Here is an 18,500-nt window from a genome sequence, read left to right as displayed (position 1 = left end):
ACGCACTGTAACACACGTTAGCACCACCTAATGTCCCAGTGTGCACTGGGGTTCACCTTAGAGCTCCCTCTCTGGGCTGTACATGCAGTCCCGTGGGTTTTGACAAAGGCCTGATGGCCACGTATCCAACATTGTCACAGGGATGTAGTGTTATTTAAAAAACCTCTAAGCGCTAGGTGGGAGTTTGGTTAGGACTAGACATTTTCCAGAATGGTCTTCCAGACAGGTTTTCTCTTTTTTAGATTCCTAGATACCAAGAGTTGATATAAGCAAACCCGTAAAAATGCTTTTTGTCAGAATTCCTAGAATTACATCCTCTTTACTCTTTTGCTCTCCTTTGTGACCCCAAATTCTTAGCAGAAACGACGGCTTTAAATGATGCCGTATAGGAATTTCACACCCTTCTTCTGGGGCCCTTCTTCCTCCAACTCCACTCAGACACCAGGATTTTAGAGTCTGCTGTGATAAGTCTGCTTCGGTTAGAATAAAGTCTGCGTTTTGCTTATTCATGAAGAAAAGTTTTGCTACCCAATTAATGAATGCTAGCAGGAGAGTTGGATTTGGGGCTGGCCCCTGGCCTTGTCCCCGGAGGCTCTCTCCTCCGCCGGCCCGCGTGGCCTTCCCGCCTGGGTCTTGAGGGCATCCGAGTTAACAGCCTCTGTCTAAGCCCTCACCTCCCAGAGCTTTAAGTTCCTTGTTCTCTTTTGTTATCAGGTTTTTCTAAACCAGTTCATTTAAAATGTACCCTTGTTATTCACCTTCTTAAAAATAGCTGTCTTGTGGTAAGTTGAGCTCCTTGAGAGAACAGAGCTGCCTGTGATGGTGAATATCCACTTGGCGCCCTCGTCACTCGCTCAGGCTGACCCTTGGCTGGGCTCTCTTGACCCAGAGCCAAGCTCATCTGCCTGTCCCCTCACGGCCAGCGTGACAGCCTCCCCCGCCTCCCTCAGAGCCCCCGTGGTTGACCAAGGGCATAGCTGACAGGGTAAGGGTCTGGAGGCAGGGTTCGTTGCTCAGCGGTCAGCTCTGTTTCTTTGTTTAGGAGCTTAACTGCGGCCAGACGGAGTTGATGTCTCCTGAGAGCAGATGCTGTGGTCCCATAGGTGGCAGTGGAGGGCCACATCTGCTGCAGGTGGAAGGAGTCTGTCCCTAAGGAGACTTTCCTGGTCAGGACCGGCTCTCCCCACTCAGAGCAGAGAGTTGGCAGGGGTTAGTGGGCTCTGTCTGTCAGCCCCAGCGACCTTTTGCTTGCAGAGGCTGAGGAGTAACCTCCCTTTCTGTGTTTTCCTCCTCCCCTGATGCTCTAGGTATCCCCAGGACCCTGCTGGGCTTGTGCCGCGTGGCCGTGAGGCAGGCTCTGGGCAAGTACCGACTTCATCTGATTCCCTCACTGCCTCTGCCAGACCCCATAAAGAAGTTTCTGCTTTACGAGTAGGAAGAACACGCAGCCATTGGTGACAGGCAGGAAGAAGAAGTGCTGCGGTGACAGTGGTTCTTCGCCCTGTGACCCACGTCCTGTGCTCCCCGATTGTCCCCTCTGGCTGTGGCAGAGAAGAAGTGGCCTTGTTCTCGTGGGTCGCAGTTCCGTTTCAGGTGCTTGGGGCACTGGGCAGTCCAAGGTCATTGTCAGCGAAGAGGCCCGGACAGAAGTTAATTTTGGTCTTCTTGAATATACCTCTTCTGGCTTGTCACAGTTGCGTATTAGTGAGATGGGCCGTGGAACGTGTGCAGGTGGTGGCCGAAGTTGGAGGCCTGCTAACCCTCCTGGTTGGGAAGACACCTAGCACTCTGCAGGGCTGTGATTCTGTGCATCTTTCAGATTCCAAACCTCACTGTTGAGGGGCGTCTGCTCACTGATCTCCCCGTGCATGGCGAGTTTTGGTGGAAAGAAGTGGGGAACAGAAATGCAGCTTGTGAACTCTTCAGGGCAGTTTTCCCTGCTCCTGGGGTTCACCGACAGGTGGCATGTGTCACACCCCCACTCCCACCACGTCAGGGTTCTCTCCTTGTGGTGGGGTGTCGGGTCAGTCGTCTTCCTTCAGGGATGGCTTCCTGGCTGCACGGCTTGACCACGTTATCGCAGTTGATGCGTGCGTCTGTGCAGACTCTGAGGAGATGACAATGCCTGGCCACGCGCCCACAGGCCTCTAGGCTCTGCCGTCCATCGTAGGGAGCTTTCGGATGTGGTTGGTTTGGGGAGGCCCATGCCGCACTAGCCAGGAAATGACTGCCTGCAGCTGGACCAAGGACTGTCCCAACAGCACTCACTGCCAGCTCTAAGGAGAAAACGCCTGTGGCCTGTCTCCTGGACCTGAACATACCAAGAGTGGAAAGTCCTGTCAGCTGCTGTGGTCTCCTGTCTTGCTTGCCCTGTGTCCTGGGCACAGAACGCCTGGTGGCTAGGGGGTTGCTGTTCACCTTTTTGGGTCTAAGTGTCTTGGTACCTGCTCACAGCATCTCAGAAAGGGACCAGCAGCGAGGCAGACGCCTCTGGCTGCCCTGCCTGTGGGAGAGGGGAGAGCTGGCCTGGTGGTTGGCCAGGTGCCTTTGGCCGTGTGGGCTCTCGATGAAGGGCTTACTGTCACACCCTGGCTGCTTCGTCACTGGCAGGGGGCGGGCGGTGTCTCTGCACTCCCGTGTAGTCTCATAATTTGAGGCCTCAGAGGACCATTGAGTGGTCCTCGGACTTTGGGAGTGTTTAGAACAGCAGGTTTCAAATCTGTTTAGACTTTTCCGTAGTAAGAGAAATTCAAGGTGCAATGTCACATCGATCCGCATGTGAGCTGGTCAGATGGTGGTGGCGCTGCACAGCCCCTCCCTCACCTCCCCCATGTGCCGTGGACAGCTCTGCCGGGTTGCCCAGGCTGACCTTCATGTCTGTGTGAAGGCCTGGGGGCATGGTGAGGCCATCGGGTGATTCGGGAAGACTGAATGCTGTCAGCTGAAATGATGTCGTCTGAGCTGGGACAGCTGTGTACATGCGGGGTTGACTCCTGGGGCCTGAGGTTGGGCTGTGCGCTGCTCCTGAGGGGACGGGGCCCCATGTTGGCTGGGCTCACTCAGAGCTTGCAGCCTTGGCCAGGAGGGTTTTGGGGTGGGGCTGAATTGAGTCAAGAGAGGCCCTCAGAGGGGAGAGGGTTGCGGGCTGTGGCGGCTGAGGGGGCACCACAGCCATGTCCCCGTCCTGGGTAGCTGTAACCCTGGGGTAGTGGGCCTATTCTTTGTGGCACTTAGGGAGCACTAGGGCCAGCCTTAGGCTGGGGCAGGAGCAGAGGGAGGCAGGGCTTTGCCTGGGGGCAGGAAGGACTGAAAGTTTGAGATGGATGAGACCACTCAGCACGTATAGGCCGTGGCCCTCACTTCCTGGCCGGGCTGAGGGGGGCTCCAGGGTGGGTGGTGAGCTCACCCACCTTAAGCTCTTCTCAGCCCTGAGCCCCTCCTCCTGCTGCCCATTTGGCTCCAGGGAGAAAAGGGAGGGTTTCTTTAGGTAGGCTGTTGTGTAGGCTCAGAGCACGCCTGCATCCTCCCTCTGTGTGGCCTCCACAGTCCTCCTGCTGTGCTCTCTGTGGGGCACGCCTGTGTCCTCTGGCTGTTCGTTCTGCGGGGCACACCCGAGTCCTCCTGCTGTGCTCTCTGTGGGGCACGCCTGTGCCCTCTGGCTGTTCGTTCTGCGGGGCACACCCGAGTCCTCCCGCTGTGCTCTCTGTGAGGCACGCCTGTGTCCTCTGGCTCTCTGCTTTGCGGGGCACGCCCGAGTACTCCGGCTGTTCTGTCCTGCGAGACATGCCTACATCCTCTTGCTGTGCTCTCCACAGGGCACGCCTGTGTCCGCCCGCTGCGTGTCCTCCACGGGCATGTTGAGGACAAGGCCTCTTCACCCTCCCCTTGCCCCTTGAAGGAAGGGCAGTTCTGTTCTCAGACCTTCTGGAAAGCAGCACCTGAACGCTGCCAGGGCTTGAGTCCCACCCATGCTGGTGTGACGCTGTGGCCACACAGAGACGGGCCCTGGCCCAACTTGGAGTGTGGTTCCCTGGCCCAACTTGGAGTGTGGTTCTGTTCCTGTGGCCAGGGAAGCAAGTGTGGGCTTGTGTCTGGGGCACGAGCCCTCTCTCCATGGTCTCTAGAAGGAGTGAGCCATGTTGATCCCTCACAGTGGGGCCTTGCCCAGACCCAGCCAGGGAGGTCCTGTGTCTGTGGAGGGGGGCTGAGGGCCAGGCCCTCCCCGCCTTACCCTGGATACTGTGTGCCTGGGGCTGGTCGCAGAGTGTCGGGCCTCAGTTCTTCATTTGCAGAGGACAGGTTCAGCTGCCTCGTGACCCAGGCCAGCCGTTGCTGATCTTCCTGGACCCACCAGCTTTGAAGTTCAGTCTCTTGGTGAAATAAGATCCTGCACGGATCTGAGGAGAGTGTGGGAAACTGTTGAAGGTTCGCGCTTGTTGTCGTGACCATGCCGTTGGCAAAGGTGGGCTTCAGAGTAGGGAAGAGCAGCCCCGCTGTGCACAGTCGTGTTGTATCCCTGGGCACCCCGCGTCCCACATGGCCAGGAAATGTGGGTGTACTTGCGGGGGCTCCCCAGAGAGGCGGCATGATGGAAGAGCAGGGCCGGGCCGAGGGTCCTCACGCACCCGGGGAGCCCTGGGGGCCTGGGTGGTGCATGTCGACTGTGAGCAGGTGGACCAGTAGGGGCAGCAGTGGTACTCCTGAGGGTTCTGGGAATTGAGCCTCAGCATATCCGGGGGAGGAGGCTCGATGTATTCCCAAAAGCCCACCTGCGTCACGCGTGCTCAGTGCCTTCTGTGGCGTGTGTTATTTATGTATTTATTTATTTATACCTTGCTGCGTTCCGCAGAAGGATCAAAGGCAGTGAGGCTTGTGTCTTCTGCATTGACATTTGATAAGCTCAGCAGAAATGCATTTCTTAAAATAAGTGATTTTAAAAGAACACAGTGATGTTGAATGTGTTTCTATTATCAGGTGTAAATGCCATCATTTTAAGTTTTTCTTTCTGTGAATTCATTCTTCAAATGAAAGATTCCTGAGAAATTAGAAAGAGGAACATAGAGCAAACAGAGGGCTGCCCAAAGTGGGGAGTAAGCCTGAGGGAGCCCCTCGTGCTCTGAGCCTCGCTGCTTTTACCTGTGTGGTGAGGCCACGTGGCCTTTGGCACCGGAGGCTGTACTTCCCTATGGGTGGAGTGCCCCTGTGCCTGTCTCCCGGGGTGTTAATGCCACACATGAGAGAATGCCTGAGATAGCACTTGGTGCCCTCGCAGTCCTGTGCAATGTAAATGCAGTCATCAGCTATTGTCCCTGTCCTCAGAGGTGTGCACCTGAGGCCTTCACAGGCCAACAGGGCAGCGTGTGGCCTGCGGCAGGGGGCACTCTACAGAGAAGAGTCAGGGCAATGTGATGAATTATTGATGAAGTCAAGTTTATTCGGCTAAAGGATTGGCTTTTATTCTGAGATGATGTCCTTCCTGCTTTAGGTGATAAAATGTCTTTTATGTAATGAAGGTTTTAGTAGAGGGTGATATATATACATATATATTTTTTAAGTTTGCCAGGCTCTGAAATTCCCAAGTTGGGGAACCAGGGGTCTAGCTATAGTGTATGTCTACTTATTGGTGAGATAGTCTCCTTGGATCGTTGTCGGAGGCATCGCAGCGTGTCCACTGCCTCGCAGTCCAAGAATGGGTTCCAGGGTCACTGTGCACAGTTGTAGGGCATGTATCCCTGTGTCCTGGCACCAATGAGCAAGAGCCTCTGCAGTTCAGACCTCTGGCCGCCCCTGCATCCAAGAGAGATGGAGCTTGTATGGCCTTCTCCAGGAGAACTGTCCCTTACCTCAGGCCTGGGCGCCTGTGGCACCTCCTGTGGTAATGGCAGCAGGGGTCAGTGCTGGCACTGGGGCTGCAGGCTCCTGCTCGGCCACCTCGCCACGCGGTGACCAGGCCTGGCCTCCAGACGTCTGGATCTTGGGCCTGGGAAGTCTGCATTTGGTCACGTGGCACTTCCCTCTCTCCCTTCCTTCCGTTCCTCCCCGCCCCCATACCCGAGTCCCTTGGTGTGAAATAAAATAATTGGTATGGGGGCATCAGTGGTTAGTGAGGTTCACGTCACAGGGGGCGTGCAGATCCTGAGTCGTGCAGTGACTTGAGGAACACCCTATAAATTCTAGGCACAGAGAGGACGGGGAGGCTGGGGTGGTGTAGAGGGGGCCCCTTCCTGTTGCCTTAACACATAACTGCTCAGTGTCTGGGGTGCATGGGGGTCCTTCCTTCCTAGGGTGTTCTGATTTCAAGGTCTCTCAGATGTGCCAAGCACTGTATGAACGTGTGGAAGCCCAGGTTGAGTGGTACTTACTAACCTTGTGTACGGGTCAGGTTGCAGTATGGTGCTGTAACTTAGCCAGCAGTGGCCCTGCTCTGCTGTGGTGTCCGCGCAGCGTGCACTGCTGCTGCTGGCTCTTGGCACGTGAGCTGTGACGTGCAGTGGGGCCTGTGTGCCCGAGATTCGTTGAAGGCAGTGCTCGCTAGCAGCCGTCAGTTCCTCCTTTCTGTGTGCTGCAGCAGCTGGGACCGTGACTGTTTTTGCCTCTGTGCCGAGTTCAGAGCTTTCAGAAGTATGGTGGACACCTTTGATGTGCCATTGTGACTTTAATAAATGCTTTATTTACCTTCGAGTTCTCAAACATGCCTTATTTTTTGTGGGCTGTTTATCTTAATGGGTAGAAATGTTCTCAAGAAGGTGTGGTGTGTGCACTTCAGGTAGAAGCGGCCTGCTCTCTGGAAGATTTCAGATGATTAGAGAGAAGAACCTCTTTAAAACAGAAGTTTTAAGCTCTTCTGAGGGGCCCTGGAGGTCCATGGCCGTGCTCAGAATGCTCCACAGGTGTACACTGCTTGACTGGCCTGTTTCACTTAGTGGGGTTTCTGGTTTGAAGAGAGTTGTGCCCCTAAAAGTATCTGAAACCTGTGGCTTTCGAGCAAGGTGACGTTGTCTCTGCGTCGTTCTGTGGGGTAAGGAGGTGGAGAATGTGGACGAGACAGCTGTCTCTGGCCCCGTTGTTATACGTGACTCATTTTGTTAAGATTTGGGATGAACCCAGGAATGAATGAACTAAATAAAGACACTTATTTATCTCCAGATGAGTCCCTAGCATGTCTCTCTACCTGCTATTTCAGATCTTTTCCTCATTTCTCACATCCTGAAACCCCCATACCTCTTCTGCTGGCAGCCGCAGGCACCTCTGTAAGTGGTTGTGGTAAAGGGTTAAAATCAGGAGAATTGGTTAAGGCCTGTTTCAAACTCTCCACTCCACACAGTTGTGTAGTTGTCCCTTCTCCAGCCCAGTGGAGACTGAAAGGAGGGTGCCGTGTTCAGCCTTCAGTAGGTAAAATCCTCTGCTCTCGACCCCCTACTTGGCTTTGGGGCTCCCGGCATTCAGGCTCTTATCCTCTAGGGAGGAAACGGAACAGAGACTTCTCTCACCAATCTGGAAGGAAACACCTGAAGATACCGATAGTGAATGTGGCCAAAGAGATGCTTGTACTAGATGATGTTACGGTGGATTCCAACATATACTGTATTTTTACGCAAATAACGCACACATTTTTTGTCAATTGCACAACCCTGCACATTTTCCTAGGGTTGCTATGCACGTTGTGTGTGTGGGAACACTTTCACATGGGTGTGTTATTTGCAAAAAAATACAGTAATTTGAGACAATTCTGAGAAATGAAGACTGCGCATTTCCAAATTCCAAGGGCTAACCAAGTGCCAACACTATGGAAGAAGAAAGAATTTTGCCAAGAAACACCATTGTAAGGAAAAATTCTACCCTGGAGAGAATAAACAGGTCGCATAAAAAATACTGGGAATCAGAATAGCTCCGGACTTCTCATCAGCAACATTGGAAAGTAAAACAGTGTAGCATTTTACTTTCAAAACTCTGAAGGAAAATTATTTCTAGCTAGATTAAAAGTCAAGCTAAAGACACGTAGGGTCTTAAAATTTTCATTTTCCACACACTTCTTTCTTAGAAAATTACTGGAGGATGTGCTCCACCAAAATGAGAGAGTAAACCCAAAAAGGAGAAGACATGGCATACAGGAAATGGGGAATCCAACACAGAGAGGCAATATGACTACCCCGGAAAATGATGAAAGGAGAATTCAGAATGGCGGCTGTAAACCAGGCGTGGAAGGCAGCCAGTGTAGATTAGAGGTTAAAAGGCTCCAGAAAAGATTTAATTGTTAAAGCACCTGTTGCATCTGAACATATTGACAAGGAAATTAGATTTAGGGATTTGATAGGAAGTTGGGATTGAATTATTGACAAGTACATGGAAAACCAAGAAACATAACTCCAAGGAAAACAAAAGTTGGGTAAGAAAGAAAAAAGTAATCACAGTATACAGCATGACACAGCTGTGACAGCTGTGATTAGCATTTACATAGTCCTGTGGACAGACAGTTAAGAGCTCAGCAGTTAACCAAAAGGTTGGCAGTTGGAGGCCACCCCGAGGCTTTTCAGAAGAAAGAGTTGGCAGTCTACTTCCAAAAAGACAGCCATTGACTATCCCTATGGAGCACATTTCTACTGTGAAACACATGAGTTGCCATGAATCCTAATTGGCTCAATGGCAACTTTTTTTTTTTTTTTTAGTTTTAATAATGTCAACAATCAGGAGGAACCGTATTACAATAGCACTCTATTAGGGAGGTATGGGAGATGGGAAACGTGTGTGTGTTTGTGTGTGTGAGTAAAAGCTAAGTTTCATTTTCCACAGGAGAGGTCAATAGAAAAGGCCTAAAACTGAAAACCAGGAAGTTGTTACACACCCATATCACGCAGAAATACACAGAGCAACACTCATCACAGTACGATAAGACTAGAAAGTATAACAACATGTTACGAAAAGAAAAAGGGCCCTTTATCTGGCAGTTAAAATATCTATTAAGCAACACTTGGGTGAAAGTGGAAAACAAAATTAGAGAATTTCTTAAAAGAGATAACATGGAGAAACACTGTCAATTTGGGGGTTACATTTAAAGCAGCAGAGGGAAATTCAGATTTAAATATATCAATAAAAATAATTGTTGTTGTTGTTGTTAGGTGCCTTCGAGTTGGTTCCGACTCATAGTGACCCTGTGCACAACGGAATGAAACACTGCCTGGTTCTGCGCCATCCTTAAAATCGTTGTTATGCTTGAGCTCATTGTTGCAGCCACTGTGTCAGTCCACCGCGTAGAGGGTCTTCCTCTTTTCCGCTGACCCTGTGCTCTGCCAAGCATGATGTCCTCCTCCAGGGACTGATCCCTCCTGACAACATGTCCAAAGTATATAAGATGCAGTCTCGCCATCCTTGCCTCTAAGGAGCATTCTGGCTGCACTTCTTCCAAGACAGATTTGTTCATTCTTTTGGCAGTCCGTGGTATATTCAATATTCGTCGCCAACACCAAAATTCAAAGGCATCAGTTCTTCGGTCTTCTTTATTCATTGTCTAGCTTTCACATGCATATTATGCAACTGAAAATACCATGGCTTGGGTCAGGTGCACCTTAGTCTTCAAGGTGACATCTTTGCTCTTCAACACTTTGAAGAGGTCCTTTGCAGCAGATTTGCCCAATGCAGTGCGTCTTTTGATTTCTTGACTGCTGCTTCCATGGGTGTTGATTGTGGATCCAAGTAAAATGAAATCCTTGACAACTTCAGGCTTTTCTCCATTTATCATGATGTTGCTTATTGGTCCAGTTGTGAGGATTTTTGTTTTCTTTATGTTGAGGTCTAATCCATACTGAAGGCTGTGGTCTTTGATCTTCATTAGTTAAGTGCTTCAAGTCCTCTTCACTTTCAGCAAGCAAGGTTGTGTCATCTGCATAACGCAGGTTGTTAATGAGCCTTCCTCCAATCTTGATGCCCTGTTCTTCTTCATATAGTCCAGCTTCTCGTATTATTTGTTCAGCATACAGATTAAATAGGTGTGGTGAAAGAATACAACCCTGATGCACACCTTTCCAGACTTTAAACCAATCGGTATCCCCTTGTTCTGTCCAAACAACTGCCTCTTGATTTATGTAAAGGTTCCTCATGAGCACAATTAAGTGTTCTAGAATTCCCATTCTTCGCAGTGTTATCCACAGTTTGTTATGATCCACACAGTCGAATGCCTTCGCATAGTCAATAAAACACAGGTAAACATCCATCTGGTATTCTCTGCTTTCAGCCAGGATCCATGTGACATCCGCAGTGGTATCCCTGGTACCACGTCCTCTTCTGAAACCGGCCTGAATTTCTGGCAGTTCCCTGTTGATATACTGCTGCAGCCGTTTTTGAGTGATCTTCAGCAAAATTTTGCTTGCATGTGGTATTAATGATATTGGTCTATAATTTCCACATTCGGTTGGATTACCTTTCTTGGGAATAGGCATAAATATGGATCTCTTCCAGTCAGTTGGCCAGGAAGCTGTCTTCCATATTTCTTGGCATAGACGAGTGAGCACCTCCAGTGCTGCATCTGTTTGTTGAAACATCTCCGTTGATATTCCATCAATTCCTGGAGCCTTGTTTTTCACCAATGCCTTCAGAGCATCTTGGACTTCTTCCTTCAGTACCATTGGTTCCTGATCATATGCCACCTCTTGAAATGGTTCAACATCGACTAATTCTTTTTGGTATAATGACTCTGTGTATTCCTTCCATCTTCTTTTTTTTTTTTTAATTAATTTTTATTAATTAATTAAAAAAAAAAAGATGGAGCTTCAAGTGAACATTTACAAATCCAATCAGTCTGTCACACGTAAGTTTACGTACATCTTACTCCCTTCTCCCACTTGCTCTCCCCCATTGAGTCAGCCCTTTCAGTCTCTCGTTTCGTGACAATTTTGCCAGCTTCCCTCTCTCTCTATCTTCCCATCCCCCCTCCAGACAAGTGTTGCCAACACACTCTCAAGTGTCCACCTGATTTAATTAGCTCACTCTTCATCAGCATCTCTCTCCCCCCTGCTGACCAGTCCCTTTCATGTCTGATGAGTTGTCTTCGGGGATGGTTCCTGACCTGTGCCAACAGAAGGTCTGGGGAGCATTGCCGCCGGGATTCCTCCAGTCGCAGTCAGACCCTTAAGTATGGTCTTTTTATGAGAATTTGGGGTCTGCATCCCACTGATCTTCTGCTCCCTCAGGAGTTCTCTGTTGTGCTCCCTGACAGGGCAGTCATCGATTGTGGCCGGGCACCAACTAGTTCTTCTCGTCTCAGGATGATGTAGGTCTCTGGTTCATGTGGCCCTTTCTGTCTCTTGGGCTCTTAGTTGTCGTGTGACCTTGGTGGTCTTCATTCTCCTTTGCTCCAGGTGGCTTGAGACTAATTGATGCATCTTAGATGGCCGCTTGTTAGCATTTAAGACCCCAGGCGCCACATTTCAAAGTGGGATGCAGAATGTTTTCATAATAGAATTATTTTGCCAATTGACTTAGAAGTCCCCTCAAACCATGTTCCCCAGACCCCAGCCCCTGCTCCGCTGACCTTTGAAGTATTTATTTTATCCCGGAAACTTCTTTGCTTTTAGTCCAGTCCAATTGAGCTGACCTTCCATGTATTGAGTGTTGTCTTTCCCTTCACCCAAAGCAGTTCTTATCTACTGATTAATCAATAAAAAACCCTCTCCCTCCCTCCCCCCTTCGTAACCACAAAAGTATGTGTTCTTCTCAGTTTTTACTATTTCTCAAGATCTTATAATAGTGGTCTTATACAATATTTGTCCTTTTGCCTCTGACTAATTTCGCTCAGCATAATGCCTTCCGGGTTCCTCCATGTTATGAAATGTTTCACAGATTCGTCACTGTTCTTTATCGATGCGTAGTATTCCATTGTGTGAATATACCACAATTTATTTACCCATTCATCCGTTGACGGACACCTTGGTTGCTTCCAGCTTTTTGCTATCGTAAACAGAGGTGCAATAAACATGGGTGTGCATATATCTGTTTGTGTGAAGGCTCTTGTATCTCTAGGGTATATTCCGAGGAGTGGGATTTCTGGGTTGTATGGTAGTTCTATTTCTAACTGTTTAAGATAACGCCAGATAGATTTCCAAAGTGGTTGTACCATTTTACATTCCCACCAGCAGTGTATAAGAGTTCCAATCTCTCCGCAGCCTCTCCAACGTTTATTATTTTGTGTTTTTTGGATTAATGCCAGTCTAGCTGGTGTGAGATGGAATCTCATCGTAGTTTTAATTTGCATTTCTCTAATGGCTAATGATCGGGAGCATTTTCTCATGTATCTGTTAGCTGCCTGAATATCTTCTTTAGTGAAGTATGTGTCCCTATCCTTTGTCCACTTCTTGATTGGGTTGTTTGTCTTTTTGTGGTTGAGTTTTGACAGAATCATGTAGATTTTAGAGATCAGGCGCTGGTCTGAGATGTCATAGCTGAAAATTCTTTCCCAGTCTGTAGGTGGTCTTTTTACTCTTTTGGTGAAGTTTTTAGATGAGCATAGGTGTTTGATTTTTAGGAGCTCCCAGTTATCGGGTTTCTCTTCATCATTTTTGGTAATGTTTTGTATTCTGTTTATGCCTTGTATTAGGGCTTCTAGGGTTGTCCCTATTTTTTCTTCCATGATCTTTATCGTTTTAGTCTTTATGTTTAGGTCTTTGATCCACTTGGAGTTAGTTTTTGTGCGTGGTGTGAGGTATCCTTCCATCTTCTTTTGATGCTTCCTGTGTCATTTAATATTTTCCCCATGGAATCCTTCCCTATGTCAACTCGAGGCTTGACTTTTTTCTTCAGTTCTTTCAGCTTGAGAAATGCCAAGTGTTTTCTTCCCTTTTGGTTTCCCATCTCCAGCTTTTTGCATGTTATTGTAATAATTTACTTTGTCTTCTCGAGAGGCCCTTTGAAATCTTCAGTTCTTTTACTTCATCAATTCTTCCTTTTGCTTTAGCTGCTCGACGCTCAAGAGCAAGTTTCAGAGTCTCCTCTGACATCCATCTTGGTCTTTTCTTTCTTTCCTGTCTTTTCAGTGACCTCTTGCTTGCTTCACGGATGATGTCCTTGATGTCATTCCACAATCCGTCTGGTCTTCGGTCACTAGTGTTCAGTGCATCAGATCTCTTCTTGAGATGGTCTCTAAATTCAGGTGGGATATACCCAACCCAGTGCCGTTGAGTCGATTCCGACTCATAGCGACCCTATAGGACAGACTAGAACTGCCCGATAGAGTTTCCAAGGAGCGCCTGGTGGATTCGAACTGCCGACCCTTTGGTTAGCAGCTGTAGCACTTAACCACTATGCCACCAAGGTGGGATATACTCAAGGTCATATTTTGGCTCTCGTGGACTTGCTCTGATTTTCTTCAGTTTCAGCTTGAACTTGCATATGAGCAATTGATGGTCTGTTCCACAGTCAGCCCCTGGCCTTGTTCTGACTGATGATATGATTTCCATCGTCTCTTTCCACAGATGTAGTCAATTTGATTTCTGTGTGTTCCATCTGGCGAGGTCCATGTGTATAGTCGCTGTTTATGTTGGTGAAAGAAGGTATTTGCAATGAAGAAGTCATTGGTCTTGCAAAATTCTATCATTCGATCTCCGGCATTGTTTCTATCACCAAGGCCATATTTTCCAACTACTGACCTTCTCCTTTGTTTCCAACTTTCGCATTCCAATCACCAGTAGGTATCAATGCATTTTGATTGCATGTTAGGTCAATTTCAGACTGCAGCAGCTGATAAAAATCTTCTCTTTATCTTTGGCCCTAATGGTTGGTGCGTAAATTTGAGTAATAGCTGTATTAACTGGTCTTCCTTGTAGGCGTATGGATATTATCCTATCACTGACAGCGTTGTACTTCAGGATAGATCTTGAAACGTTCTTTTTGACAATGAATGCAACACCATTCCTCTTCGAGTTGTCATTCCCAGCAGAGTAGCCTATGTGATTGTCTGATTCAAAATGGCCAGTACTAGTCCATTTCAGCTCACTAATGCCTAGGATATCAATGTTTATGCGTTCCATTTCATTTTTGACGATTTCCAATTTTCCTAGATTCATACTTTGTACATTCTAGGTTCCGATTATTAATGGATGTTTGCAGCTGTTCTCATTTCAAGTCGTGCCACATCAGCAAATGAAGGTCCCGAAGGCTTTACTCCATCCACATCATTAAGCTTGACTCTACTTTGAGGAGGCAGCTCTTCCCCAGTCATCTTTTGAGTGCCTTCCAACCTGAGGGGCTCATCTTCCGGCACTATATCAGACAATGTTCTGCTGCTATTCATACGGTTTTCACTGGCTAATGCTTTTCAGAAGTAGACTGCCGGGTCCTTCTTCCTAGTCTGTCATAGCCTGGAAGCTCAGCTGAAACCTGTCCTCCTTGGGTGACCCTGCTGGTATCTGAATACCAGTGGCAGAGCTTCCAGCATCACAGCAACGCGCAAGCCCCCACAGTACAACAAACTGACAGACATGTGTAAAAATAATTGCATAATGTGAATTCAATTCTCAATTAAAACAAGTGGGAAAATAACAAGCTAAAAGAGAATAAAGATAAAGATGAAGAAAAGGCAGAAATTGATGGCGATCAGAAAAGCAGAAAGAGTAATTAAAATCTTGCTTCTTTTATAAATTAGCAATTTAGATAAACCACTAGCTAATCTAAACATTAATTTTGGGTATGTGTATGTGGGTATGCGCACACCTGTATTTCTGTAAATGTTTTTACTGTGCCCTATTTTTTAGGAAATTGGAAGTTTGGGGTTGACAAGTAACAGTTTTTCCCCCATTGGAAAATAGGCTCCTGGTTAGATTTTTCACACACCAAAAAACCCCAAGCCCACTGCTGTTGAGTCGATTCTGACTCATAGCGACCCTATAGAACAGAGTAGAACTGCCCCATAGAGTTTCGAAGCAGTGCCTGGCAGATTCGAACTGCCGACCTCTTGGTTAGCAGCCATAGTACTTAACCACTATGCCTTCACACATAACATCTAATTTTCAGGGATATATTGCTGATATTAAGTGGGAGATACCTGTAAAGAGCAGAAGTTCATTAAAAAACACAAATGTACAGCAGAGGGCAGTAACAAAGCAAAAAACTGGTTCTTTCTAAAGGGCAATAATGATGAACCTCCAAGGTAGTCTAATCAGGACAAGAACATCCAAATCACAGTTAAAACGGGGGCATTTCTACATACGCAATACTAAAAGATGGTAAAGTATAAACAACTAAATGTGAAAATTTAGAAGAAATGAACAAATTCTTCGGAAAATACAACATCAAAACTGATTGAAGGAGGGGCTTGACCTGGGAGCACAGCAGCCATCATCCTGGCAGGAAATGGCGTTTCACTGCAGATCCTGGGAATCTTAGTGTGTCTCCTTAGGGGGAAGTGAAGCCTGTCCCATTGGAAACAGCATCTGCCAATGCCCCTTGTGATGTTGAAGGCTGTGTGCCTGTGTGCCATGCGGCGCTGGGCCAGTGAAGACACAGAAGGAGTGTTTCTATGCATGTGGGCCACCTTGGGATGAGACTTCCGGTGCCCTCCTCTTGGTCATTTTGTCTGCTCTTGAATGTCACCCAGTCACACTCTGAAGTGCTCAGTGGGGACTGGCTCTGGGGGGTTCCTTGCTGGCGTTCCTGTGGAGGCAGAAGTGCTTATGGACTGCACAGGGCTGTGTGGCCGCTGAGGACGTGGCTGTGTACTTCCCCCTGGAAGAGTGGAGGCTCCTTTATAAGGCTTGGAGTCTTCTGTGTTGTGATGCTGGAGGACTTTGCCTTTTTGGCCTTCCTGGATTGTTGCTGGAGTGTAGGACAAGGCATCTTCTGAACAAGGTGCTTTTCTAAGAGTGTCTGAGGTCAAGACTCCCAGGGCAGGCCCATCCACTCAGAAGGCCCGTGCGTGTGAGTTGCGTGGCCCAGTCTTGAAAGATGTTTTGCCCTGCCTCAACACCAGGGAACATGCCCCAGGGAAGATCTGTACATGTGCAGGGCATTTGGGAGAGGCTTCAGCTTCAGTGTAAATCAGCACAAGAAGAAGCACAGAGAGAGAAATGCTATAGAAGGGCAGTGCCTTGTTTGTGAAGAGCTGTAGGTCCACATGTCAGAGAAGCCTTTCTGGTGCAGAGAGAATGGCAAGGACTTCCCAACCAGTGCTGAACTGCTTGAGCACCAGGCCACTCACAGTGGGGGAAAGCCACACAGGGGCACCGAAGGTGGGGAGGCCTTTTACACTGGAAAAAGCCATTTTAAGTGTAGCAGATGTGGGAAAGCCATCAGCTGCAAATACACAGCCAAAGGCTTAATCTTAGCACTGGAGAATCCGTGCTGAAGAAAGACCTTAGGAGTGCACTGAATGTGGGAAATTCTTTAGCCAAAGCTTCAACCTTATTGAACACTTGAAAATTCGCACTGGAACAAGGTCTGTGGATGCAGTGAATGTGGACAGTTCTTTAGCCACAGCCCCAGCTTCATTCAGCTTCAGAGAGTTCACACTGGAGCAAGGCCTTACAGTGCAGTGAATGTGGGAAAGCCTTCATGCTCAAAACACATGCTTGTTTAATACCAGAGAATCCCCACTAGAGAAAAACCTATGCTTGCAGCCAATGTGGGAAAGCCTCTAGCTAAGGGTACACGTTCGTTCGGCACCAGAAGCTTCACACAGAAAGGCGTTGTTAGTGCAGTACATATTGCAGAACCCTTAGCTACATCTCTGGGCTCATTCGGCATCAGAAAGTTCACACTGGATAAAGTCTTTATGAATGTATGGAATATGGGAAAGCATTCAGTCAAAGGTATGCTCTGATTTAGCACTGGAAATTTCTTTATCTTGCTTACTGGGTCATCTGCCCTGTCAGGATAGTAAATTTGAAAAGAGGCTTTGATTTTGTAGGAAGGTGCTGTGGGATTGGGACAGAGACAGATGCTAGCCATAACTAGAAGTAGAATCTTCGATGTGGTGAAAAAATGTGAAATTGTTCACCACAGATGATTTGGTAAGCAAGGTGAGTACTGTGTTTACTTGCCTATCGGCTAATCCACCCCTGCCTATAGCCACGGTCACTGTCAGAGCAGATAATCTAAAGATTTTATGGTGGTTGCAGCCCACTACAGGGCAGGGAAGTTCATGCAGTTTGTTTCTATTTGGAGGGCCAAGGCTGGTGGGCCAGAAACCATCTGCGGGGGCGCCAAAGAAATTCGCTGGGAAGCTGCCTGCAGAGGGTGCTGTTGAACTTGCTGGGAAGCTGGATGGTGCAGATTGGTCTCCCGGGAGTGCTGGGAAGCCATCTGTGCAGAAGTGCTATGGGAAGCCAGCGGGGACACTGCAGAACTCAACCAGAAAGCTACCTGCTGGGGTGCTGCTGAGACTTGCTGGGGGTGGGCTCCACTGGGTGTCGCACATGCCAGCCAAGTGCCTCAGGAGCAAGAAGGAAGGACAGCACGGTGGAACCAGGGACAGAGCCCCTTACTTCTCCAAGTGTCCTTCCAGCACCTTCTCCTGACAAAGTTTAACATCATGCCACCTGGTAAGGAAGAAATGATCCAGTATGAGTGCAGTGAAGAATGGATTTGGAGCTGAGAGGCAATAAATTGATAACTCGAACAGCTCCGCGTTTGTCTACTCAGCTTTTATATACACCCTCTATATATACTTGAAACAACTCTGTGTTTCCACCTAACAACGTACAGGCTTTCTTTGTACAAGTGAAGTAGTTATCACTGTTTCCCCAAATTAAGTAAACACAGTCCCAACAGTCATCATATTCATTATCAGCTCTATAAATTACTTCTCAAATTCAGTTACAGTCCTGCTGAATATACTATTACTGAGGACTGAGCTGTAAAGTTAACCTCCAACAATCTGTGCAAAAATAATGGAAAGAAGAGCAAAGAAAATGATCAGCATATACAAATAAACAATACGGTTAAGTAAAAAAAAAAATATATATATATATATGTAAAACTGCTGTACATATAGAGGGTCAGCAAAAAAGAGGAGGACCTTCAGAAGATGAATTGACACAGTGGCTGGAACAATGGGCTCAACCATAACAACGATCATGAGGATGGCGCGGGTCCAGGCAGTGTTTTGTTCTGTTGTACATAGGATCGGAACTGACTCGATGGCATCTAACGAAAACTATAGTCCTTATTTCTGTAATTGGTCATGGGGTCACGGTTGATATCTATGGCTTTCTTCATTTCTCATTCCATATTTCCCTTGCTGTCAGCCAGAACCTCAGCTAGTTGGGGTTCTTAATGAAGTGACCCAAACCTTCCTTCACGAAGGATCTGAATCCTTGACTATCCTGCCTTTGCTTGGGTTGCTGTAGCTTTCCATAAATCTTTACCTACTATTGGACATGGACAGTGTTCTGCTATTCATAAAGTTTTCACTGGCTAATTCTTTTCAGAAGTAGACCGCTGGGGTCCTTCTTCCAAGAAGCTGGGCTGTATGAGGAAGAACGGGGCATCACGATTGAAGGAGAACTCATGAACAACCT

General features: G+C 47.8%; 1 protein-coding gene across 3 annotated transcripts in view; it reads left to right on the top strand.

The window, feature by feature from the left end:
- Positions 1–18,500, top strand: part of ASB1 (ankyrin repeat and SOCS box containing 1) — a 91,355-nt gene that overhangs the window by 20,116 nt on the left and 52,739 nt on the right. For 2 of the 3 annotated variants that reach the window (XM_064286441.1, XM_064286440.1), the window contains exon 5: positions 1,308–7,145. The exons of the other annotated variant lie outside the window; for it this stretch is intronic. In XM_064286441.1, coding sequence (XP_064142511.1) covers positions 1,308–1,435 — 128 coding nt within the window. In that variant the 3' untranslated portion in view covers positions 1,436–7,145. Of the gene's footprint in view, positions 1–1,307; positions 7,146–18,500 lie in introns of those variants that run through there. 3 annotated transcript variants of the gene reach the window in all.

This window comes from Loxodonta africana, chromosome 6 (genome assembly GCF_030014295.1).
Source record: "Loxodonta africana isolate mLoxAfr1 chromosome 6, mLoxAfr1.hap2, whole genome shotgun sequence".
Classification (NCBI taxonomy): Eukaryota; Metazoa; Chordata; class Mammalia; order Proboscidea; family Elephantidae; genus Loxodonta; species Loxodonta africana.
Note: the sequence above shows the minus strand (reverse complement) of the source record. Positions and strands in the feature narration are given on the sequence as shown.